Source organism: Rattus rattus, chromosome 11 (assembly GCF_011064425.1).
Source record: "Rattus rattus isolate New Zealand chromosome 11, Rrattus_CSIRO_v1, whole genome shotgun sequence".
Lineage (NCBI taxonomy): Eukaryota > Metazoa > Chordata > Mammalia > Rodentia > Muridae > Rattus > Rattus rattus.
Window position 1 is genome coordinate 54643061 of NC_046164.1, and position 26098 is coordinate 54669158.

General features: G+C 39.2%; 1 protein-coding gene across 6 annotated transcripts in view; it reads left to right on the plus strand.

The window, feature by feature from the left end:
• Positions 1–26029, plus strand: part of Ppargc1a (PPARG coactivator 1 alpha) — a 648614-nt gene extending 622585 nt beyond the window's left edge. For 5 of the 6 annotated variants that reach the window (XM_032916066.1, XM_032916065.1, XM_032916068.1 and 2 more), the window contains 6 exons: positions 8662–9577; positions 10064–10168; positions 10321–10441; positions 19973–20094; positions 20439–20590; positions 25148–25374. In XM_032916066.1, coding sequence (XP_032771957.1) covers positions 8662–9577; positions 10064–10168; positions 10321–10441; positions 19973–20094; positions 20439–20590; positions 25148–25251 — 1520 coding nt within the window. In that variant the 3' untranslated portion in view covers positions 25252–25374. Of the gene's footprint in view, positions 1–8661; positions 9578–10063; positions 10169–10320; positions 10442–19972; positions 20095–20438; positions 20591–25147 lie in introns of all 6 variants that reach the window. The other variant, XM_032916069.1, reaches the window with a different exon arrangement.
• Positions 26030–26098: the final 69 nt, after the last annotated feature.

Below are 26098 nucleotides of genomic sequence, written 5' to 3' on the forward strand. Positions count from 1 at the left end.
GAGTATGCCAGCCAGTGTAGTGTTCATATGCATCGCTAGTGAGCTCACCTCAACTTGCTTCTCAAGTTTTCAAGTCTTGTCTGTCTCTAGCATTGCTGCTCTCTCTGCTGTGGCCACTTTGGTAATTTCACATGTGGTGTTTCCTGTTTTGCTTCGTGGAGCACACTCAGCCCCTCCTACTCTAGTAAACATTGGATAAATACTGCTTTTGGTACAGGTGTAGGATTTAGAAAATGGAGGTATAAGCACCAGGACTTTCAGATTCTGCAGCCACCAATTCTAGTGATTCTTTACTGGCAGTTGAAGCATAATATCTTTTTGACTCTCTGCCCATTCCATTGTCTAGGAAACAGCTACATGTTGACAGCAGCTTCCTGATGAACTCTGAGTTCAAAGCAGCTCTGTCTGTGGATTTCTTTTCTGAATTTTAAAGATAGTACTTGGCATCTGTTATGTTAAATAGTTTTCTTTCCCCTTGCCAAGTGCCATTGATTGGTATTGGCTGCCAGAAGCACTGTGTTGGGAAAGATTTCTAAGGCCAAATTTGTACTCAGTGGGAATGTCATGATCAATTAGTGATGTCTGCCACAGGTGCAGCAGGGGGTGAATGGAGTGGAAACATCATCCGTGCAGTTGATATGTTGATCTTTGATCTACATGCTTATTCTGTTTGGTTGAGACAGAGAAGGTAATGAAACTGCTGGGTGCACCCTCCTAGTGACTTCTTTACTTTACTCTAAAAACAATTTTTAGCGAATTTCCTCAAACACTTAAGTGGAAATGTAAAGACTCAACAGAATTCTAAGACCTCCAGAATAATGTGGGTGCCCCATCTGTAGCATCTTTGGGAGGCAGGAGGGATGAGATAGGGAGTTTGTTTTATTAGGTATTACCAGCTGCTCTGACTTCCTTGTGATTGTCCTAAGCTAGCTCATTGTGGATGATAAGAAAAACTCTTCTCTTTTACAGGTGTAAAAACTAATTTGATTTCAAAATAGCTGTTGTTAGTAAAGCAAGATGAGAGAAAGGAGAATGTTCTTGTGGCAGAAGGCATTTAAATCTATTGCATATGGAGATTTTCAGACACTACCAACAGGATTTTATATCTGAACTGGAAATGGCAAGGCAATGTCAGCCTAACAAGGTGATGGTTTGAAACACAAGACAGGAAGGAACTTTCTTAGGAACCAAAGTAATTGGTCCCCAATTTTATGTATATGCATACATGTTTTGGTTACCACTATAAGCATTGGGAAAGCAATGGAGCTGTTTTATAACTGATGAACAGAACAAAATAATAAGCTGTCTTTTCACTCTTGGACCACTGGGTTCTTCGCATATTTCCTTCCGATCACATATCTTTGGGTACGTTGTTTTAAGTGGGGTGGATGTGCAGTTAATTTGGTTTGTTATTATATTATTTGTCTGAGGATTTCATAAATGAGTACAATGTATTTGCATTATTTCCATCTCAACTCCTCCCAAAACCACCCATCTCAAATTATTTTCCTCTTTTTCTATAATTGTTTTTTGTCATATATTATACGTACACACACACACACACACACACACACACACACACACACGTACAGGCACAGATACACATAGCACACACGCACAGTGCAATTAGTGTTTATTATTTAGAGGTAACCACTTAGGGTTCAGGTCTCATCTTTGAAAAATAAAGAAGAAGGAGAGGGAGAAGGAGAGGGAGAGGGAGAGGGAGAGGGAGAGGGAGAGGAAGAGGAAGAAGAAGAAGAAGAAGAAGAAGAAGAAGAAGAAGAAGAAGAAGAAGAAGAAGAAGAAGAAGAAGAAGAAGAAGAAGAAGAAGAAGAAGAAACAAAACAACTGCATCAACTTCCCTCAGCAGCTATCCACTGCCTGATTTTATAGATAGCACCTTGTGAAACTCCACTGTCCATGGTGACTGGTGTAATCTATTCAGGTCTTGTGCAGACAACCATATTGTTTTGAGTTTGTGGGTTCATTCATGCCATATCTGGATGATACTACCCCGAAAAAGTCATCCTGGTCTTCGGGTTCTTATAATCTTTGTGCCCCTTCTTCTGTGATGATCCCATATGCACACATCCATGTGCTATCACACACATACATAAATTAATAACAACAATAAGACAACAATAATAACAGTAAATGTAATTTTTTTTAAAAAAAGGAATGTACAAACTGACTTTGGAAGGGTTTATAATCCATTCCTATGTAGGAAAAATCCATGGATGGGAGATCCAGCAGTCCTGTTGTAGATGTCCTATTTGAGGCTGGGCCCTCCATCTGCATTTTATGATGTCATTTATTTTTAACTCAGTATTTTCCCTTGGTTGAAATAACTAATCATTCAAAGTGTACTTTAGTGAACTTGTGATTAAAACAAGTACATATGAACCAATTAATTTCTAATTTCTCCTATTTTAAATTTCTCATTTAAGAGAGTAGTCTTTATTTTTCTAAAAGAAACATTGGTTAGTCCATGCAGCTTGTCCTTCTGGTAGGTATTTCTTCTGCATTTGATGTGCTTTGAGAAAAAGAGACAAACGTAAACTTTAAACAGCAGCCAGTACCTTTCCAGGAAAAGACAAAAACAGCTTTAGAAAATTGGGAAGTGAACCACTGAGATGGATCAATGGTTAATTCACTTGTTGCTAAGCTTGACAATCTGAATTGTTGCCCATGGTAGAGGGAACAAACCAACTTCTGTGGCTTGTTCTCTGACCCGCATAATAGGAAGCATACACACACACACAGACACACACACACACACAGACACACACACACACACACACCTATTGATGCACATTCACATGTTCTTATATGCACAAAGCCATGTGCTACCACACACATACATAAGTTAATTACAGCATCATCAACAACAATAATAACAATAAATAACAATAAATGTAACATCTAAAAAGGAAAGTAGAAACTGACATTGGAAGGGTATTTAATCCATTCCTATTTAGGAAGAATCCATGGAAGGGAGACCCAGCAAATTTTCTCTGGAGCCCAGTGTAGAGTTTGGCAACTCTTGCCTGTCAGGAATGCTATCCTTTCTCTTCTATTTTCAGCCTCATTCATCTCAGCCAGGAGTCCGTAATGCTTATGCTTTTTTCTTCTGTTTTCTTTTCTGGAAATGATAGCATCCCATTGCCTATTTTAGCCAAAGATAACAAAGGAACTTCCAACCACACATCAACTTTGGGCTTTAGTAGTAGATAACAACAATTCCAGGTTCCCAGCACCACATCTGTGGGACAGTAATTAACAATCAATAATAACTTCCACTTGGAATTCTACAAGTGAAAATTGTGGCATTTGGTGCATTTTGTAGGAAAGTCTTGATTGTCTGCTAAGTCAATATACTTCCTAATGATTAGGCATGATATGCAAAACAATTCATGACATCAGGCTGGGAATTCCTCGCCAGTGTGGATGGATGCCAGGCAGACAGAACCAGGACAATGCAAAGGAGTCCTTACTGTGCCAAGTGTTAACACTTTAGTGGATGGAGTTTTGTGTTGCATGAATTACTCTTGGGAACAGTGCAAAGGGCAGAGGACATCGTAGGAACCAGGATCAGCCAAATAATTTAGCACCTATTGTAACAGTAGCTACTGTCCCACTGTATCAGCCATCTCTACGCTTTCTTGACATGCTCCCCAAGTTCTGAAGCTCTTAGGTACAGGAGAAAGACAAGGCCTGCTTGTCTTTGACCTACCTTTCCTCCTTGGTCAGCTTCTAAGCTAACTGAACCCCTCACTATTTTTCCTTCGGACCCTAAATTGTCATACGGACAAAGCAAAATCCTGCTAAATTAACTTGGAAGAAAACTTCAGAGTTCGCAGAAGATTCTGAGACAAATTATAAACTGTACACACAGATACACAAACACGGAGAGGGAGAAGAGAGGAGAGAGAGAGAAAGAGAGAGAGAGAGAGAGAGAGAGAGAGAGAGAGAGAGAGAGAGAGAATAAGGTCCTGCAAAAATATAGGTGGCTATTAGTGCTCAAAAAACAGTTCAGAGGCTTCAGTATTTATTGGAGTCGTCCAATGAAACAAACGCACTCCAAAGAGAGCTTCTTAAGAAAATCACTTCGTGACACATAATGAAAAACAAAACAAAACAAATCTAAACAAAACTTGTCTCTGACTTTTTTCTTTAAATAAAAGGGCTGTTTAAAACGATGACTTGTAGAGTGTGTGCCACTTCTCCCAGATCGGCTGTGCAGAAGTGTGAGGGAGTGTGAGTGATGTAGAGGTACTTGTTTATTATAGAGCACATTTCAATGCAGTAATCATAAATATTGCTAAGGTTGTGCTCTGTTGAAATATGACCTACATACTCTTGATTGTTTGTGTTACGTGATTTGTCTGACACCCATTACATTCTGGGTAATAGCAGCCATTTGTTGCTCCGCACAGCAGGCTCTTTTGACAAAAGAAAATAGGCAGCAATAAAAAAGCTATAGTCTGAATTACATTCTGCACGGAGCTGTACTGCTGAGAGTTTGTGCAAGTGTCTTAACAATGCTCTGAACTGCCTCTTGTCAGCCTTCAGCCTGTAATGGCCATCTGTCCTCACATAAATCTGTCAAAACCTGCTAAGTTCAAGAGAGAGCATGGAATATACCTTGTACTGTCAACACTAAAATGTACACATTCCCCAGAAAAATCAACACGCAGGGAAGGAGCCAGAGGTTATGGGAGGCATTAGCGCTGTTGATTTAGGCTTGTGGCATGAAATTGAGAGTCCAGCCATTAGTGGAAAGATGAGAAAGGAATTGAGCATTAAGGAATTGAATGTTGACCTCCCCCGAACCACAGGGGAAGAAACTGGGCAGAGCAAGTCAGGTTAGAGAAATATAGCTGATTCCAGGGCCAAGAGGGGTAACCTGTCCCATCAGCGATGCTTAAAAGTTTGACACAACACTAAAAGAAAAAAGAAATGTTCTTTGTGCTTTTGTTTTGCTTTAGTTTGCCTTAGGTCCCCATTCTATCTGGAAATAGATTTTCAATTAAGCACTGAGTGATACAAAGTCTGTCATCCATGAGATTTCTCAATCTCATGTCTCTGATTATGGGGGTTTGGTAAAGAATATAAAGAAAATAGCAACTTATCTGAGATCTTTCCCCCACTCTCCCATGCACCAAAGTGAACTGTTTTGGTCTGATGGGCAAGTAGAATTTGATGTAGCAGGTGATGTGAGCAGAATTCCGCAGCCCTGGGGTCCACCCCCCGAACACAGTTGCTTTTCCCCAGAGTATTTCCGTCCATTTTAAGCATATCTTCAACAAAAAACATAATTATTTCAAAATTGGAAAAATGACCTCATTATTAAAAGGAACTGTGATGTCCCTGGGGGTAGAGTCTTTAAAGTACCAGCAACTCATGTAGCATCCAGCACATAGTAGGTGCCCTATGGATGTCTATTCAGTGGCAAGAGGTTCTCCTCTGGGGAGACCATGAAAAAGCTTAGTCTTTAACAGAAATAAAGTACAATCACAGGATCAGGACAGTCAAGAACAATTGGAAAACCATTTATTTAAACAATAATTAGCTTAGATACTGGGACAAGGGTTTCAGATGTTCAAGAGTAAAAGAATTTCTATATTTAAAATCCCTAGATAGACAAGGTATTTTTAGACCTAGTCTCTCTTTTATAGTGGCCTAATTTGGCATTTCTGAAGTTCAGGGTTTCTTTTTATACATCTGGACTGTCAGTCAAAACACAGATATTTGGAGTAAAGGCCACGTGCTAGCCAGATGTTCAAAGACCTTGGTTCTCACTATGTGGTCTGGGAAACTTCTCATTAAAAATGTGTAACCAGCCTCCTAAGTGACTCTTAGGCCACTGACATGTGAGGCTAAGTACTCTGAGAGAAACTGAAAAAAAAAAAAGAAAATGAGCAAAATAACCTGTAAGACGATTACGTCCACACAGCATCCTACAAAGTACTCACGACCCCTGTGGAGAAAAGTGACATGCGTGACATGCTTCTTGTTAAAAACAGGAACAACGAAAGACAAAGAGATTCAGAAATACACAGGACACAGGACGTGAGTAACACCAACAGGAGTCATTAGAAAAGTAAACCTTACACTAAACCGAATGAGCATAAAAGAGATTTATACAGGTGGTTGCTGGGTATTGAATAGCATTCACTCACTGCGGGGTGTCAAGGGTCACTTTTTCTTCTTTCCTTCTTTCTTCCTTTCTTCCCTTCCCTCCCCTCCCCTCCCTTCCCTCCCTTCCTCCCTCCCTCTCTCTTTCTTTCTTTCTTTCTGTTTGACTGGCACTTATTCAGCTTACTCATTGTTAGTGTGTACATGTGTGTATGTGTGTATCTGTGTGTGTGTGTGTGTGTGTGTGTGTGTGTGTGTGTGTGTGTGAGAGAGAGAGAGAGAGAGAGAGAGAGAGAGAGAGAGAGAGAGATGTGTGGAGTTGTTAGTGTTGACATGTGCATGTGTAGTGCACATTGAAGTAGGTGCATGTGGAAGCCAGAGTTTTAGAATCAGATGGCTTTACTCAGTCACTCTTGGCCTTGATTGATTGATTGATTGATTTTGAGACAAAGTCTCTCCCTGAACCTGATCTCGTGGATTTTGGTGAAGCTTTCTAGGCAATGAGCTTCATGAATTTGACTCTGACAACCAACACCTAGATTCCATTATGGCACAGCAGACTTTCTACCTGGCTGCTGAGTACAGTAAGGGGAGGGGGAGAGTCTTTATGTTTGCGGTAGGAACTATACAGCTGAGTCATCTCCCCAGTCCCGCATCGACAGTTGGTGAGCATCTCTGGCTCCAATGGGGAGTGTTCAAAAACTGACATCGTCTCTTTTGAGCATGAATGCTTTATAATGTGTTGCCTTGCTCACCAAAGATAACCTGTGGTAGAAATCTCAACACAAGAACAGAACAATGCAGAGTATAAACAAACAAACAAACAAAAAAAGGAACAGCTTAGTCTGGAAACAAGTCCTGTGAAATGGAGAAGGGCACAAAAAGAACATTTACCTCAACTGCACAGACGTTTCACGCTGACAAATGTTACCTATTTCTCTGCTGAGGCAAAGAGTGGGCAGATGGACAAAGCCAGCTCCTGTACAACTCAGGTGTGCCCAAAGGAAGAACATCCATGCCTGTCTTGTCTTCCTGAAAGTTCTCTGCCTTTCTCCATTGGAATAATTAGCTCAAGAAGCTAAAACTTGCCAAAGATTGGCACGAAACCTTTTTAAAGAGAAAATGTTAATTTCTTCCACATCCTTATCATCAAGTAGAACAAGAACAAAATTTATATTTTATAACAAAATTTCATGTGGCTCTTGGTGACCTACTTGGTTCTTGACATATTTATTTATTTTTTCCTAGCAAGGTAGGAATTTTTTTCCCTCTTGAAATGAACAGTTGCCTTGAGTCTCACCCCAGGCTTGTTAACCTGTTTGAAGCCTTTTTTTTTTTTTCTGAATAGCCTTCACCCATCCTCCTAAGTATAAAAATCTATTGTAAACTAAAATGTTTCCTTGTCAGAATAAAGCCATTTAAACTGTAGCCTGTCCTTCTTCAAAGTTCCTTGGACAGTGGATCTCCACAGCGGTTCTTTCTGGGCAGGATGGGATGAATAGAGGTTATTCATGGGTGAGTCTTAGAGGTAACTACCGTGTCTCAGAATATCCTACCCTTTAGAATTTTCTGTAGTAAGGCAGACAAGGCACCAACCCATAGGCACCCCAGTCTTCCTTTATTTGTTCCTTATGTAATTAGCTGCTGAAACTTGGATTCGTTTCAGTCCTTCTATCTCATCACCCTCAGTGACAATGTGCTCTAAATAAAATGGTCCCCTGGCACCATGATATTTAGAGCCACTTTGCACTTAGCTTTCTGTTGCAGAACCATATTTTAGACAGAATGTATTAGTTATGCTTACAAGAATGTATTATACCTACATTAGCCATGGTTTACTAAGTTAATGAACTGTGGAGACAAAGACTCATTGCTTTCAAGTTGTGGAGGGGCTCTGTTTCCCTGTGTTCATCTGGGCCATGCTATTTTGCTGAACTTATTTCAAAGATGTCTATGTCTATAATTTTCACCGTGAATAAAATTTGCTGTCATTATTTTTTATTATTATTTTCAATATTGCCCCATGGATACAGTCTTGATTGTTTAAAGAGTCTTGACCACATTTTTTTTTCCTGCATCACTCATTCTTTGCAGACAAATGCCACCAAGGTTGTTTCATGATTTTCAAGTTCCAACACATCGAATCGCTTTAAGTGACCCCAGCAACAGCCTTAAATATGCCAGTGTTGGTGACGCCTGCTTCCGAAGCAACTGGGAGTGACACATTCCTGTTTTCTAGGCAGCAGGATTTGTTAGCCTAGATGTTTGATCTACAAAAAATCACAGCCTTCACAGCCGCCTGCCTTTGTCTATCCATCTTTGCTGGGTGACAGAGGCCTAGGAAAAGAGTCCATTTTTCAGGAGTTGTCATGGATTTAGTTTCCTTTTTCTTCACTCGGTTTTAACTATGGTCTGAAATCGTAGAAAAGTTAGGAAATGTGTTCATCCTTGAAGAACATTATCCATCTCTGTTCTCTCTCTTTTTCTTCTTCTACATTTCTCTTTGTTTCTCTTTTGTCATAGGCCTAACTCCTCCCACGACTCCTCCTCATAAAGCCAACCAAGATAACCCTTTCAAGGCTTCGCCAAAGCTGAAGCCCTCTTGCAAGACCGTGGTGCCACCACCAACAAAGAGGGCCCGGTACAGTGAGTGTTCTGGTACCCAAGGCAGCCACTCCACCAAGAAAGGGCCGGAGCAATCTGAGTTATACGCGCAACTCAGCAAGTCCTCAGTGCTCAGCCGAGGACACGAGGAAAGGAAGACTAAACGGCCCAGTCTACGGCTGTTTGGTGATCATGACTACTGTCAGTCAGTCAATTCCAAAACGGATATACTCATTAACATATCACAGGAGCTCCAAGACTCTAGACAACTAGACTTCAAAGATGCCTCCTGTGACTGGCAGGGGCACATCTGTTCTTCCACAGATTCAGGCCAGTGCTACCTGAGAGAGACTTTGGAGGCCAGCAAGCAGGTCTCTCCTTGCAGCACCAGAAAACAGCTCCAAGACCAGGAAATCCGAGCTGAGCTGAACAAGCACTTCGGTCATCCCAGTCAAGCTGTTTTTGACGACAAAGTAGACAAGACCAGTGAACTACGGGATGGCGACTTCAGTAATGAACAATTCTCTAAACTACCTGTGTTTATAAATTCAGGACTAGCCATGGATGGCCTATTTGATGACAGTGAAGATGAAAATGATAAACTGAGCTACCCTTGGGATGGCACGCAGTCCTATTCATTGTTCGATGTGTCGCCTTCTTGCTCTTCCTTTAACTCTCCGTGTCGAGATTCAGTGTCACCACCGAAATCCTTATTTTCTCAAAGACCCCAAAGGATGCGCTCTCGTTCGAGATCCTTTTCTCGACACAGGTCGTGTTCCCGATCACCATATTCCAGGTCAAGATCAAGGTCCCCAGGCAGTAGATCCTCTTCAAGGTAAGGCTGTCAAACCCCTCCCAGTTCTAAAGTCTTTCCCCAGAAACAGTAGAAATATCCAACCTCAGGGTTGCTCTTCTGGAACTGCTTCAGTAACAAACCGAGGGTTGTACATCCCTCTCCCCTCCATCTTCTCTCACATACTCAGCTCTGAGGACTCTACCTTGGCCAGTCAGGACACAGAGAGTCATTTGTAAGAAACTTGCTTGTGTAACTTTTCCACTGTCTGAAAAGCGACCCTGTTCCCAGAAAGTTGAGACCAGTGAACCGATAAATCTGACAGCCTTCCCTTGACCATGGTAACATCTGTAATAGACATGTAGAAGGAGTTGCTCACTTCTTGGTCTCCAGGCTGACTAGCTGACCGCAGGTTGTCATTGAAGATCTTGCTAGGAAGGAAAAGGCGATCCAATGATGCTCAGTGATCCCGGTAAACTTGCATTAAGAGGCGGTTGCAAATGTCCTTTTGATTCTCCTCTCTCCCAGATCCTGTTACTACTATGAATCAAGCCACTACAGACACCGCACACATCGCAATTCTCCCTTGTATGTGAGATCACGTTCAAGGTCACCCTACAGCCGTAGGCCCAGGTAATGAGGTCTGCCCCTTTCCTTCTGTTCCCCATCCCCCCTTTACCAGGCAAGACGTTACCCCAAACTCGTTTTCTCCCCTTCCCAAATGCTGACGTATTTATTCATGCAAATGGAGAGGGTTGAATTAATGATGAAGTTGTATTTCCCAGGTATGACAGCTATGAAGCCAATGAGCACGAAAGGCTGAAGAGGGACGAATACCGCAGAGAGTATGAGAAGCGAGAGTCTGAAAGGGCCAAGCAGAGAGAGAGGCAGAAGCAGAAAGCAATTGTAAGCAGCATGGAGCAAATGTGTTTTCTTTTCTTTTCCTCTGTGAATTTTTTTTTTTAGATTAAAAATAATTAAAAGTTTCTGTTTTCTTCACATGGAAAATATTCGACTTTTTGGCTTTAAAAATATGATAGTCTTATGACCCTCTTATTTGAAAATGAAAATGTTGTGTCAGTACTACTATTTCTCATTATAGTTGAGTTATGAAGTTGTTTTGCTTTCCCAAGTTTTATTCTGAAAAATGGAGACAGAAAAGTTTTCTTTGGTTGGATAGGAGTTGGAAAACATGTGTTTTCTGAGCTGCTTCCTGATGCTTGCTTCTTTCTTTGAGCAAAGCATCAGGAGATTTCACATCTCATGTGTAGTCCTAGAGGAAGTCTAGCTAAGAAAATCAGATGGCCAGCATCTGACTGGAGGGTGGGTTGATATAGTCATCTGCCTCGTGAGCAATGCCGATTGATGCTTATGAGTGAAGATACAGGTATGTTGAGCGTATTTGTTCCCTAAAGTCCAACACTGTCCTTCACTAGCTGTTAATATGCAATCTGGATCCAGATTTCTCTTGCTACTACTAACCATCATAGACTGTGGGTGGCAAAAAACTGTGGCATTCAGATGGTCAAAATCCAGCACATGCCCATGGCAGACATTCTTAATCAATCCCATAACTCTGCCCCTCTAAGGTCCCACAGAGCCTTAGGGTCTTTCCCAACATAGTGCTCCTGGGAGCTGTGGCTAATCGATGAGATATGGCACTGTTTTGGTTCATTGCACCTGCTGCCTGTCTGAGCTAGCTGCTCCAAGTCACCGCCACTGCCGTGCCAGGCAGCATTTGACATGTTTTGCATATAAGCTAACCAAGCTTTAAAGAAATAAGTTCTAGCCATTAGAGCTGAGTCCCTGTAATATTAAGAAAAACAGTAATATATAAAAAAGGTAAATTCATTGTATAAAACACATCACTGAAGGTGTCAAATCAAGTCTTAGCTGATAGTCACCAACTAGAGAAGAAAGGTCAAATGAGAGGTTTGTTAATCATAAGCATCGAAAGCAGCAGAAGCAAGAAATAATTAAATGGTTAGGTTGAAGTTCTGGGTGTGTGTTGCCATTTAATTCCAGATCTACCAAGGACCAAATCAAAGGCATTCTGAAAATTATAACACTTTATCTCATTTTTTTTTCTCGACTTTCAAATAAGCTGTGATGCTAAGATTTGCCAGAGTGTCATTAGTTCTCACATAGGAAGACTAATGAAGATAAAAACTTCCACTTTACTAATACCACTGTATTTAATGAATGCCTTATCCAACAATTATCATAACTCACATTAGGAATTCTGTACAGTTTACAAAGCCTTCACAGGGAACATTGCAGTTACTCATTACAAAAGAGAACTACATTGAGAGACCATGAATTGATGGTGTTTGCCAATTCATGCATTTACTGTCTGTAAATTCATATCATATAAAGTTCTTGACCTTTTTTCCCTTAAATATGGGGTATTTGCTCATTTGGGCAAAATGCCATGCAGTTCTAATCAAAGCCAGATGAAAGTTTTAATGAAAAATATGTAGATAAATGACATGTATTTATTTTATGCCTACCAAAATAATTTAAATCTAGAAGCCTAATTAGAATAACGATGGGGAGATAGACAGCTTTTGCTGTCTTAACTGTCTCTAAAATCATATTATAATTTTGTCTCTCAAATGTTGATTTAATTCTTTGACCAAGACAGTTTTTATCACTACCCTTTGAATGAGGACTTGAAGTAATCCAAATGTCAATTTGGCCATATGAAAGCATTATGCATTAAGTACTAGGTACTGGTAAGATTTTTGGCATTACTATTTATTTAGATTTGAAAAGGCATTTGAATAAAAGCCTAGGGAAGAGAAAGAGTGATTTGTAAATAACACAGTGATTTGTAAATCCCCACTTGGAAAGGTATATGCTATTTCTGTTGAACACACATGAAGTCTTAGAATCTTGTGACAAGTGACTCCAGGTGCTTGAGCTGTAAATTTAGGTAAGACCTGGTACCCAAATCTAAAGAGCTTAAAATCAGCTGAGAGATAAAGATGGAGAAGCTGGAAATACAATGTGATTAGTGGCATGACACAAGGTTCATGTAAGGGACATGGTTCGAAGTGGTCATCCAGATTTGCGGGTGAGGAAGAACAAACATGGCAAAGTTGAAAGTCATCAAAAATTTAAAGGTGGGGAAGGCAAAGGTTTTTTTTTTTTGTTTGGTTTTTTTTTTTTAACAATTTCTATGTCCAAGATGGCATCCTAAATAAATTACATAGAATTAAGTTGGAGTATGTGAATGGATTTTGAAAACTTAGTACAAAAAACAGTGGGAAAGTTCCAAGTGCTTTTGCATCAATCATGAGTCATATGATATTTTAGCTATTTTGAGATCAATAGTATGTTTTATTACTACTATTTTCTATTTCTTTGTATGTCACTGTGGCTCTTAGAAATCTTTAGATTACTTACATGCTTTTACTGTACATTGCTAGTCAAGGTTGAGGATATGCCTAGGAAGTATTTCTGGAAAATAGTTCATTATACTGAGAAACTTTAGTGCTCTAACTGTAACACTGGGATCGGATGGACGAGAAATCAGCCAATAGGTCTCAGTGGCAGGAAGTTTTGGAGTCTTGTAACTCCTGCTAAAGATTTTGAACTGTTTTGAAAACACAGTGGAGCTGTGTAATGACTTTAACCACAGGAAGATTTTTGTAATTGATTTGCTTTTCCCCATCCTAAAGGTTTTCTTTCATGTGCCATGATGCATTTAAAAATAAAACTACTTTTATAGGCTTGAGCACAGCTTGCCTACAGTGATTACTAACTCATTTGCTTCTATTCAGGAAGTAGCTGTGGAAGCCGAGGTAGGCCTTCTAAGTTAAGTAGATAGGTGACTTCCACTCAGTGTTTGAGTACCCTTAAAAGTAGTGGGATGGATAGCCGCTTGAGTTTGTGATGTCTAGGACGCAATGCTTCACGATCTACTGACCAGAGCAATCATGTACCCAGGGGACCAGCAATTCCGAAGTTCCAAAGCAAAACTTAAGACATCTTAAAATGTGGTCATTGGTATTTTACAGAATAAGCATTCAGTGTTGTCTTGTGGGTTGCATTGCCTTTACGTTTAATTTTTTAAGGAAAGTGGTCCAGGGGGTCTACAAGTTCATCATGAATTGGAGCATCAAAATCTTAATAGAACCCAGGTTGAGCAAATCTTCATAAAGTTAAGGAGACACTAACAATTAGAACCTGCAAATACAGAATTCTCCATCATGATTGAATATTACCATTGAATTGGTGTCTGCTTTCCTGTGACTTCCATTCAAAGCACCTCAAAAAACCAAATGACTCCCTGCCTTTCTCTGTCCCCTCAGTTTAAAATAATTCACATTACACTGGAGCTATGAACACCAGAGATTAGTGCTTAGTGTCTGAACTGTCACTGTTTTAATTTCTTGTTGAAATCCAAGTCCAATTCCATTTGCAGTCTGTACAGTGTCTGCCAGAAAACATGATAATGGGATGCTAATTTAAAGAACAAATCTAGACATTCTGATATGGCTCAGTGCTTAAAACCAAGCCAAGATGCGGAGAAATGGCTAGCCTCTCACCGAGCTCTCCCCTATTGGTCACTATACAGCCAAGGATCCACAAGTCACAGATCCTAACTGATGGTTATGAATGTCTCTCTCCAAATGTAGCTATGTCGGTTATTCTTCTTAGAGAAAAGAGACCAGTTTCCTACAGAAGCCTCTTGTCATGGTTTTGGAGTATTTAGCCTTTTCAAGAAATTTTCATTAGAGGGAAATATATATTATTTCATGACTTTAAGTTTGGTATTTGGAAATCTTTTAGTTTTGTAAGAGAAAGCGATGTTAGAGGATTGATTACAGCATCATTCCTGTAGTGTGAGTTTTGATAAGCTTAAATGTTAGATCTGATATTAAGTACACAGAGGGGAAGGGAAGCACACAAGGAAACAAGGAAATCAGTGCCTCAGTATAGTCAAATTTTGGCAGGTGTAGTCACATATCAAAATATTTGCATTGAATAGGGCACCTTTTAGATTCTAATTATATTCAAGTCGAGCTTTTTTTTTTTTAACTTATTTTATTTATATGAGTACACTGTAACTGTTTTCAGACACGCCAAGAGGGCATCAGATCCCATTACAGATGGTTGTGAGCCACCATGTGGTTGCTGGGAATTGAACTCAGGACCTCTGGAAGAGCAGTCAGTGCTCTTAACCACTGAGCCATCTCTCCAGCTCCTCAAGTCGAGCTTTTAACAGATACTTTCATCAGTCTATAAATTTGGTTGCATCTCCATTTTTATTTGATTGTTAACTACTGTATTAACTCAGGGTAGCCTTACATTCTAGCCTGGAAGATTCTATATAATATTTGCCTAGAAGTAGTTTTTGAAACCTTAATGCTAAATTTTTGTTTCTGTCCCCCAAGTACACTTTAGTAGGAAAGATTTAGTAAATTGTTTCTCCACTACCTAAGTGTACCACTCAACATTGATAACAAGGACAATATTTTTTTTTTGGTCATTTTCAGTTAATCTTTCTTTCTGACCAGCTAGATATCTAGCTTGCTGTCAACTATGTTACCGTTTTTAAAAAAATAAAATATTTAACTAGACTGTTCACTCATGCATAATATTCATAATATTGTGTGTGTGCATGTGTGAGTTTGTGTGTGTGTTTGTGTGTGTGCATGTATGTGCACATGCGTGCATGTGTGTGTTGTGTGTGGTGTGTGTTGGTGGCAGTGCCGAGTGTGGAACACAGGAACTTTACATGCTGAGCATGGGCCTCACCCCAGAAGTAGCATGTGGCTAGTGCTGAAGTCATTTTGCAACGACTCTGGAATTGAAAACAAAAATCTTTTGTTTTGAAAGTTTAAATGGAGTTCTCTTTGTAGAGAAAGAAAAATTAACAAATTTTATGCTACTCCAAATTATAAATGTACAAATGAAAGTACTGGGAACCAAAACTGAAATTGGATTAGACACACTGGTGTCTAGGAATACAGGCCATTTTCCTGAGATAACCTATTCGAAAGCATCTAACATGTTACCCGGCCTACATGGGACTTAGCAAATGTCAAGTCCTGGCTGCTTCCCATCTCCCCTCCGTCAAACCCCTCTTACTGAGATCCACTTATTATTTCAGGAGGAACAACCCTTGCTTGATTTCCTCAGCTAACCAGCAAGTTCTACTCTTCCTGATAGAGATTTTAGTAATACAAAGTCAGTTAATACCGTCAGACTTTATTTTCTTTATTTATCTCCCGTGTTTTAGTGTAACGAGGATTTACTACAGCGGTTAATGCAACATAAATCTTCAGTTTTATTACCCACCCCATCAGCAAACTAGCCTTTGTGAAAATTGAAGCTAAAAGTTATTTGATAAATGTTCTGTCCTCCTCAATAGTGAAAACTAGTCAGAAAATAATTTTTCAACCAGCTTTTTCCAAAGGTTCTGAGTTCCTTCCAGCCCTTAAGAAGTCAGAAATGTTATTAAGCATTTTGATTTCTTCTCCTTTCATCTCCTGTTTAGAAATTAATGTCTTGAAAAATTGGATGCAAATGTTATTTTTTAAAAGATAGCAACTCAATTCATCCTTCTAATTCAACTTCAGCATGTTCAAAGTCTAATTCTTTGCTGGAAATCTTGGCCAATCATGGATAGATGTTTTTGTCTTTGCCTTAAGGTTTAGACCTTAAGGTCTCTTTCTTCTATTTTCATGTTTAGCATGTGGGAAACAAAGGACTTCAATACTTTTTAGAGCATTCCAGCTCGTCTTCAATCTTCTGCTCTTTGTAAGGTAGCAGGGCATGGCCCATCCTTGTGTTTTGTTAAAAGAGCTGGTAGTTTAAAAACACAATTTGAGCGATGGAGGGGCAACTCTTTCGAGCTCTATCTTCCTTCGGGGCAGAATCTCTCGGTCCTAGAAAAGGTCCTCTGGGTTATGTCTTTTTGTGACGATCACGGTTGCATACAGCTTTGCATAAAGGCGCAATTCAGAAACTGTCCCAATATGTCTGCACATATGATCGATTTTAGCTGTAAGTTCCCATTTCCTTGAACACATAGGCTGAGTGTATTCCCATAACGGTAGCTGAGCGATTTCTGTGCTGTGGTTCAATTTCTTTCTTTCTCTTCTGCAGTTCCCTCTCCTTTCTTTACACAGTAGTAACTTTCCTAAAAGGGTCATTAAAAAAAAAAAAAGCATAACAACATGCAAGCCGGCGCCAGGAAGTTTAAGTTTAGATAACAGTCCCATCACATTTGGCTGCTGGGCTGAAACTGGATGAGTAAATAGAACAGAATGCCGTGTTATGATTCCCTTGATAATGCGTGTGAAGCACTGCTCAGGCTTGAGCCTCGCCAGCCATTTCTAACTACTGACCATCCAACTGTGCTGGATGCTCTGGGAATGCAGTGTTAGCCTTCAGCTGTGACATACAATCTACATGGAAATGAATCATGTGTCTGCTTGCTTTACTTCATTGAGCCAGTTAGTAGGCTTGATAGGCATGGTCACAGGAATGATGTATACCAACTATTTGAGTGCAGTCTCCCCTCTGACTTCCAGAGTTCCTTTGAAAATGAGTCAGCTTGTATAATAGCCTAAAACATGCATCTATTGGCTACTTCTCACCCTCCAATCTGTTCCATTTGGTAACTAACTCAGCCGAGCTGCCTAGGCAGGGCTTTCCCCTTAATAGAGGACCATACTCATATAGCACCAATCTTGTGCTGAAATGTCTCAGAGCGTAAAGCCCTCTCTGGCAAGGATTAGTGCTAAAAAGTATTAACTGGGCCTGAAGAAAGTGCTTAGCAACTAAGAGCACTATTTGTTTGCTCTTGAAGAGGATACACTGTTAGTTTGGTAGCTCAAAACCATTACAACTCCAGTTCCAGAGAATTCAATGCCTACTTCTGAATTCCATGGGTATCAGGCACACATGTAGACATGTGGTGTATAAACATATATGCCAGCAAAATAATTGTACATATAAAAGATAAAGTAAATTATTAATTGATTTTAATTCATCTTATATCAAATATTTATTGAGATTCTCTTTTATTCTTAACATAAAGAGGAGCAAAGGAAAGATATAGCCTCTAGTTTCATAATATCTTCATTGTACAAGGGAGAGAGACATTGAGCAATAAATAAACTATTATGATTTAAGTTTAATTGTATAGAGGACTGCACAGGAAACACAGATTTCATGAGATCAGCTAATAGCATGTCACCTGAAGTCTCAGTCTCAAATAAAACAGCTGTAGAACTTAATGTAATTCTAGAAAGTCTATGTGAGAAGCTTGGGGTCCAATTTGGGAATATATTCCAAGTTACAGTGGAACACCACGTGCAAAGACTTTGAGATGGAAGGAACACAGTGTAACTGGGGCCCTGTAGAAATTCATCATAAAAACTCAAGTCAAGGAAACAAAGAGTTGTAGGGGGAAAGTGCATGCAGAGAAGTTGGGATTTCTCAGGGACTACCTAATAGCGCCTGTTATTGAATTAGATGTCTTTTCAAACATACTTGGGGTAATGAATACATTTAATTTAGAGGATAACTGACTTGACTGAACCCTCTTGATTTGTTGAAAATTATGCCATTCCACCTATGAGAAAAGGACAAATTAGAACGAGCAAACATTGGCATGGGGATGTAAGTTGAGAACTATTTCACTATCCATAAAGAAAGTTGGAAGTTTAGCATCGGAGGATTGAAGAAAGAAGACTGGAGAGAGACTAAGGACATAAAGCTCAGTAGGAACTGAGTTCAATTCCATGCACCTACAAGGTATCTCTCACCAGTTTGTATTTCCAGTTCCAGAAGCTCCAGTGCCCCTCTTGGCCTCCTGGTGTGTACCTAGAGAGTTTGGTTTGGCATGGTTGTTCCAGTTTAAGAGGTTTAGAGGATGTCTAAGGAGGTAGTTGGTAACCTGAGGCTTGGAGGAACTTTTGCCCCGGATGAAAACATTCCATAGTTTATGGTAAATGTGAGTAGGCATGGCTGAGCAGGCTATCCAAGAAGCTACAAAACATGCCATTTACTCACCTTGGCCTCAAAAGTACTGGGAAGTGCTCACTGTGTGGCAGATCATTTGCTAATATCTATAAAAAGGGGAAAGCTGCCAACAGATGTCAGTGAACCTCTCTTTGCCTTAAGTCTTACATGACTTTTGCAGCTTCCAAGAATGAGATATAATAAAACCAGAAAAAACCGAAAAACAAAATACACACAGACACAGACACAGACACAGACACAGACACACACACACACACACACACACACACACACACACACACACACACACACAAACAACAACTTGGGCAACTGAGCCTGTATTCTAGCCTCATGTTTCTCAGACTTTAAATCTCTACAACCTCACGTTCGTTTTGTTTGTTTGTCTCTGGTAAGCACATGACCTAGTTGGTAAGGGCAGTCTGTACATCTGCTTCAAATGTTCTCAATTTTGAGACATAATTCCATTTGGCCACTCCTTAAAACAAAATATTCAAAATTGTTTCTCTCCCTACGAATGAACCCCACATTTCTATAAGCGGAATTTTACCTCCAGGCAACAATGTAACCTTCCCGTGTTCCATAGGTTATAACTTTCTAATGGCTTCTACATTATGATTATATTTACTTCACTTGTAGAAATGAGCCACACCCTCTAAATCTGTTCCTAAAATAGGACTGGATCTATTGACAAGGAACAATTTAAATATATTTTTAATTCATCTCATACTCTTCAGAGACCCATGACTAAAAATGGCTTACATTTTAAGACTGTTTCTCAAATGATTGTCTCTAGACCACGCACTTTAGAATCTGTGCATCCTCGCTATACATGAAGATGTCAAAGCCTTTCTCCTGGTAGACTTTTGTTTAGCTTCTGGCTAAAGCCCAGCAATTGCATTTTGAACATTACTTCAGGAACTTTTTAGTGTGTTAGCGATTAAGAACCACCCTTTAAGGAACTCAGAGCTTGTATATTTTCTGATTAGAATTCTGACTTGAAGGGAAATTAAATACTTTTATTAGCCCACGTTGTTATTGTACCAGTTCTGAAGATTACTAACCAAGTCATAAGGACTCATATATTTCCTAAGTACAGGTATCCACTCAGTGATTTAAAAAGAAAAAAAAAAAACCTCATCACATACATGTCTTAATGTTCCTGTGAAGAAAGACAAGGGTGGGACAGAAAAATTAGGAAAGAGTAGATCTGTGGAAAAGAAAGCTTAAGTGTGAACTAAAAGCCTAAACTTAAAGTGTGAAAAGTCAAACTTGGTTCCCATGTGGCTTTTCCTTCAATGTGGTGTCTGTTTTGCTCTTATGAGATTGCTCTGTGAGATTTTGTACACTATTATGGGTTCATGGATGCTTGTAGTGGCACATCTTCATTCTGTCTCCAGAGCGAGAAAAAAGTCTCTCCTTCCTTTTTGCTTATAGGAAGAGCACCGTGTGATTTACGTTGGTAAAATCAGACCTGACACAACGCGGACAGAACTGAGAGACCGCTTTGAAGTTTTTGGTGAAATTGAGGAATGCACCGTAAATCTGCGGGATGATGGGTGAGAATCTTCAGAATTATTTCTTGTTTAGGAGCTGACGTATGTAAAAAATTATGACCCTAAGATTACTGGGATGGGAGTTGCCAATGTAAGTGCTTTGACAGATGACAAGTTGAGTTCAGAACCTTATTTATTTTCTTTCATCCCTATTTATTAATCTTTCTAGTTGAGATTTCCTGTCTCAGAATAAGTATTTAGCTGCCTGACAGGACAATCACACTGATAAATGGATGTGGTGGCGGAGACGCTGGCCCCAGTGATGTCTCCCAAAGAAGAAGGGGTAGCAGTCCTCTGTGCTGATGCTGCCTAACCAGCTCTCAATGTCTCTTCCCTGCCCACTGCAGAGACAGCTATGGTTTCATTACCTACCGTTACACCTGTGACGCTTTTGCTGCTCTTGAGAATGGATATACTTTACGCAGGTCGAATGAAACTGACTTCGAGCTGTACTTTTGTGGACGGAAGCAATTTTTCAAGTCTAACTATGCAGACCTAGGTACGATATAGAACTATTGTACATAGAAGGCTGAAGCCATAGCATAGAGCTCCAAATGGAAGTGAATGTGCTCCACAAACACCTTACGTCAGGCCATCACTTGGCTTTCCTGAAGGGAATATTTTAATGCAGTTACTTTTGGTTTCTTTGTAGGAGACCATTTCAGAAGCAAGGTGCTTAAGTCAGAGCCATAAAGGGCAGATGTTTTTGTACTCTGTGAATAGATGCAAAGCCTTCACCATTCATGATGTGTGTGTGTGGGGGGGTTGTGTGTGCGTGTGTGCATGCGTGTGTGCATGTGTGTGTATGTATGTGTTATTGTCTTGTGTATGAATGTGATTTATGTATCTGTATTTACATTCATTCAAGTTTTCTACATGTCTATGACGTCTGTGTTTTCTTTCCATGCCTACTCTCAATCCTTTTCAATACACTCAAGCACTGTTATTGTTTTGTGGTACAAGATACACCAAGGGCTTGTTTTTCCTTCCTTATTTGTCACAAGCTCTAGAAGCACTCTCATTATTTATGAGTTACACTTGAGAAGAGAAAGCTGCAAGCCACTAGCTAAATGACCAAATACTTTTTTGAGAATAAAATATAATAAAAACCAAGTCTGTGGAGTGTTTCCACATCCTACATGTTGCATAGGAAGTTTTGGAAGCATTTCTCACTTAAGAGCAAAATGGCAATAAGGAGTGTATGTTGTTATTCTGCCCATTGTACATACGGTTAAAAGAATATCCATTTAAGTATTTACTTTTCCCTATTCAAGGGAGACCCTTTACATGAGAAGTAAAATTCCAATCAGCTCACTACCATGGATGGTACTGTTACCAACTAACTTCAGAATTTGATCTTAGACTGCTCCCTTTCTTGAAGCTGAGATCATGATACATATGTGCACATGTGTGCTTATACCCATACATATAGTTAAAAATACCTTGTTCATCAATAATACATACATTAATTTCCTGATGTGATTCACAGGACTAAAAATAACTCATGCACATACATTAATGTCTGAATACGATTTTGCTTGGCATGTAGTGTCATTAAATTAGATAACTAATTGTTATTCTATTTGTATTCAATTTTTGTTATTTTTTGATGTTATACAAAGCAACATTCCCTATCTAACTTGTGTATTGTATGCCCTTTACTTCTTTGAGGAAGAAATGAAGAAAGGTGGCAAATATGCATATCATGATTATTTTAAAGTAATTCATAATAAGGATAAAATTAGCAAACGCATCTATTCCTCAGCATTATTATCTACCCATTCACAATTGCTCCGATGCTACATAAAGACAAATGTGAATACCAAATACTGGGATTTCTTTCTCGCTTCCAGCACAGTTGTGTCTTCCTGGAATAATTGATCTAGGTGCTGTGCATTGTTCAGGGGAATATGCTATAATTCACTCCACAAGCTAAGTAGATAGAGGGAACAGAGAAGCAGACGCTGACTGCTGGAGAGATAGAGGCCTAGGGATGAAAATATAAAACCTGGCAAGTCATTTGTTCAAATGTTGGCTGATAAAAACAGTCAAGACAGATTGAAGCCTTGAGTTGATTTGACTTATTTTCTTTAGTGATGAAGGCTAGGGTGTTTCCACTCTCTCATAACATCTAGAGTTTAAAACAAGTTACCTAGAGGGGTCTTTAGATCACGATTCATCACGGCAGAGGGAAGTCTGGATGGTATTTCCAAATTGAATTGGCTGAAATGTTTCTAAGGAGAACTCTCTTCAGCTCATTATCTTACTGCCTAGCCAGCAGCCATGTCGGCTTTGCCAGTGCTAGGCACACTCACAGGCTTAGTGCACATTGCAATACTGTGAGATATTGAAGCTCTCTAAAGCATATCGGAGTCATCAAGGTGTGGATGTTCTGAACATATTCTTGAGGTAGACGAAAGAGCATCGGAGTCACGTTCCCTGTGTTTGAGACCTCACTCACTGCTGATCTTGGATAAGCATTTCAGCTTCATTAGCTTCTGATTATATCTTTTTAAAATAATTCAGACCGTTGCGGAAGTAGATTAAATGTCTGTGGAGGATTTGACATCACAATGCCTCATATAAAGTAAATAGGTTATTACTAAGTGTGAGGAGTAGGAAGTTAGGGACTTTGAATCGATTTTAAACAGAAGCATTAAGATTAGGTTCTATCTTTGGAGCTCAATGAAAATTTCAAGTATCTTATCTTTATTTCCATGAAGAAATTTGGTTAAACGTTTCAAGTCACATATGATCCCTAAATAAAAGGAACATAATAATGTACTCCAAACCTAAAGCAATTGCTATAGGAAGCTTATAGCTATGTTAAACCAACATAATACGTATTAATTTTACTGAGGTGGGAAATCGTGCTAACATTTTAGATAGACCTTTTTTCCTATTTTATTTGCTTCTCCAAATGAAGTTACCCTCCAAAGGCATCCTATTATTTCTCTTACCAGAAAGCTGGTAAATAATGTCTACAATACTATTAGAAGAAAATATAGTGATTCCAACTACTATTTATAAATCAGAGTGAAAATTTCATGTGAATTCATAGTGATAAAACCAGGATTTGAAGTCTACTCCCTAGGTCTTTCTTCCTGTTGGTCCTGTCTACTGCGATATAAGCAAATGTCTTACTAACAAAATACCTTGGAAAATGTTAAACAGGGATAGAGGTATGGATCAGCAGTTAATAATACTTACTCTTTCAGAAGGCATGGTTTGAGTCCCTGCATCCACAGGATGGCTCACAACCATCTGTAAGTTTAAGGGAATATAACACCTTTTTTTCCGGCCTTCACTGGATGAAACATGCATTTACGTACAGCAGTCAAAATACTAATGCATATAAACTATAGGAAACAAATCTAAATAAAAAAAAATGTTATACAGAAAAAGGGATCAGAATAGGGTGAATTTCTATTAAGAATAAAATAGCTTTGATTAAGTATTAATTATACACAAGAATCATGGTCAGGCATATATGAAAAATGAAATAATCAATTCACCATCAATTCTTTATTTACTCAAACAATATATTATAACATCAGATATTGAATATGTTTCTTTGCCATTCATTAGTAACTAATTCCCAGATCCTACACGAATATTTATTTTTTAGCCATGGTTTTTATAGTATGCATGTACTTGAGATTAATGCCTCTATTCAACAACATTAATTTGAGAACCTACATTGTGTCAAAAGTTTTCCAGTTGCTAAGAATACAGATGTGATGGTTTTCGTTTCTATTAATATGGGCTCATTATAATACCAATTTCTATTGAAAACAAAGAGGGTAGCTTTTACTTTATTTTCCTATGTTTTCATCATGTTACTGCATTCCAACATCTTCTCCTCCATATGAGAGGGTATGGTGGAGTTCCTGCTGTTGTCTCATACCTGAGCAGTCCCATCCAGCAGGAATATGTCTTTCAGAGGTTTACTAAGAGGCATAAGGTGTGTGTTTGTTTAAGTGGAAGTCAATGTGAAGTACACCACAGTCAAGAAACTCCTGAGAAATAATGTCTCACAGCGTTCTGAATATTTATCAACATTTATATAAAGCTTTAAATTCTGGATTACCATTAGGATAATCCAACAGAGGCAATGGAATTAATCTCTAAATTCTTCTAGGAAAGAGGTCCAAATTGCCCTTCCTGGTCCTCTGATGCCTTATGTCCTACGTAGTTCCCCAGCACTGCACCCCCGCTTCAGCCAAGCCTGTATTCACATTGGGATTTATGTTTCCATATTCTCTCATTTTGCACTATCACCACTTGGATTTTTATATTGTAACTTAGTTTAGGAGAAATGCAAAATGGTTAGTAGAATTGTTAATTTGTTCCTGAAAGGCCTATTTCCCTTCAAATAAATATTCCCTGAGAAAGTAATTCATTCATTGGTGGATTTGGTTATATTTCCAAGAAACTCTCACTTGTAAAACATGCATGAGCTATCTACCTTCTTTTTTTTTGTAGATACAAATAGAGAAGAGTTAGAAGTGTTTAACAGAATTTTACTTTGCACACATTGCTACACACAACTCTTTAAAAAGATTTATTTGAAATAAAGTGTGGGATATTCCATAAAATCTGATTTGAACTAGGCAAAAAATTCAAGACATTATAGAAGGATTCTTATCCCTTCTTTTCAACAGAATTTTATGCTCAATAAAGTTAAATCCATTGCAAGGGAAGATTATTTCCAGCTTCTACTGTACATTTGCTTTCAAGATATTGGGGAACCACTGGCAAACCACTTAAACGCCAAGATAAGAGAAAATGGTCACATAAAGATCTTAAATATTAAACAAATATTAAAGTCTACTACTCCTGTGTGCTCTGAGCTTTTAGGTATTCTATGAATCTACAGGTTTTTGGTTTTGAAAGTTAACGACTCCCCTTTTTGTTTCCATGTATACATCCAATAAAATGTAGGCATTGTTTTTAAGTACATTGATTAACTGCATTGTAATTGAACCAGGGATCTTGAATTGCATTAAAGGCCATCAGCAAAGGGTGCATCTAACCTGATTTGTGTATCTTTCAGATTCAAACTCAGACGATTTTGACCCTGCTTCCACCAAGAGCAAGTATGACTCTCTGGATTTTGATAGTTTACTGAAGGAAGCTCAGAGAAGCTTGCGCAGGTAACGTGTTCCCAGGCCGAGGATGACAGAGAGATGGTCAATACCTCACGGGACAGCGTGTCCTTTCCCAAGACTCTTGCAAGTCATACTTAGGAATTTCTCCTACTCTACACTCTCTGTACAAAAATAAAGCAAAACAACAACAACTACAACAACAAGAACAACAACAACAACAACCATACCAGAACAAGAACAAGAACAACAATGGTTTACATGAACACAGCTGCTGAAGAGGCGAGAGACAGAATGATAATCCAGTAAGCACACGTTTATTCACGGGTGTCAGCTTTGCTTTCCCTGAAGGCTCTTGGTGACAGTGTGTGTGTGTTTGTGTGTGTGTGTGTGTGTGTGTGTGTGTGTGTGTGTGGTGTGTACTTGTTTGAGAAGTACATGTGTACACATGTGAGGACCTGGGGGCACCTGACCAGAACGAACAAGGGCGAACCCCTTCAAATGGCAGCATTTCCATGAAGACACACTTAAAACCTACAACTTCAAAATGTTCATATTCTATACAAAAGGAAAATAGATAAATATCAATTCAAAGGAAAGAAAACTCACAGACCACCCTAAAATGACACTGCTGATGCCTGTTGTCAGCCTCCTCCGGTATCGTCTTTTCAGAAAGTGCAAAACCCAGAAAGTGCAAAACCGACCTGCAGCAAGCTCTCTCTTAATGTAATGATTATGTGACAATCCCGAAGACACTACAGGTTCCATAGAACTCATATCTCTCTCTCTCTCTCTCTCTCTCTCTCTCTCTCTCTCTCTCTCTCTCTCTCTCCCTTGGAATCTGGGTGGGAGAGGATACTGCAGGCACAGATGCTAAACTTTCCTAACATTTTGAAGTT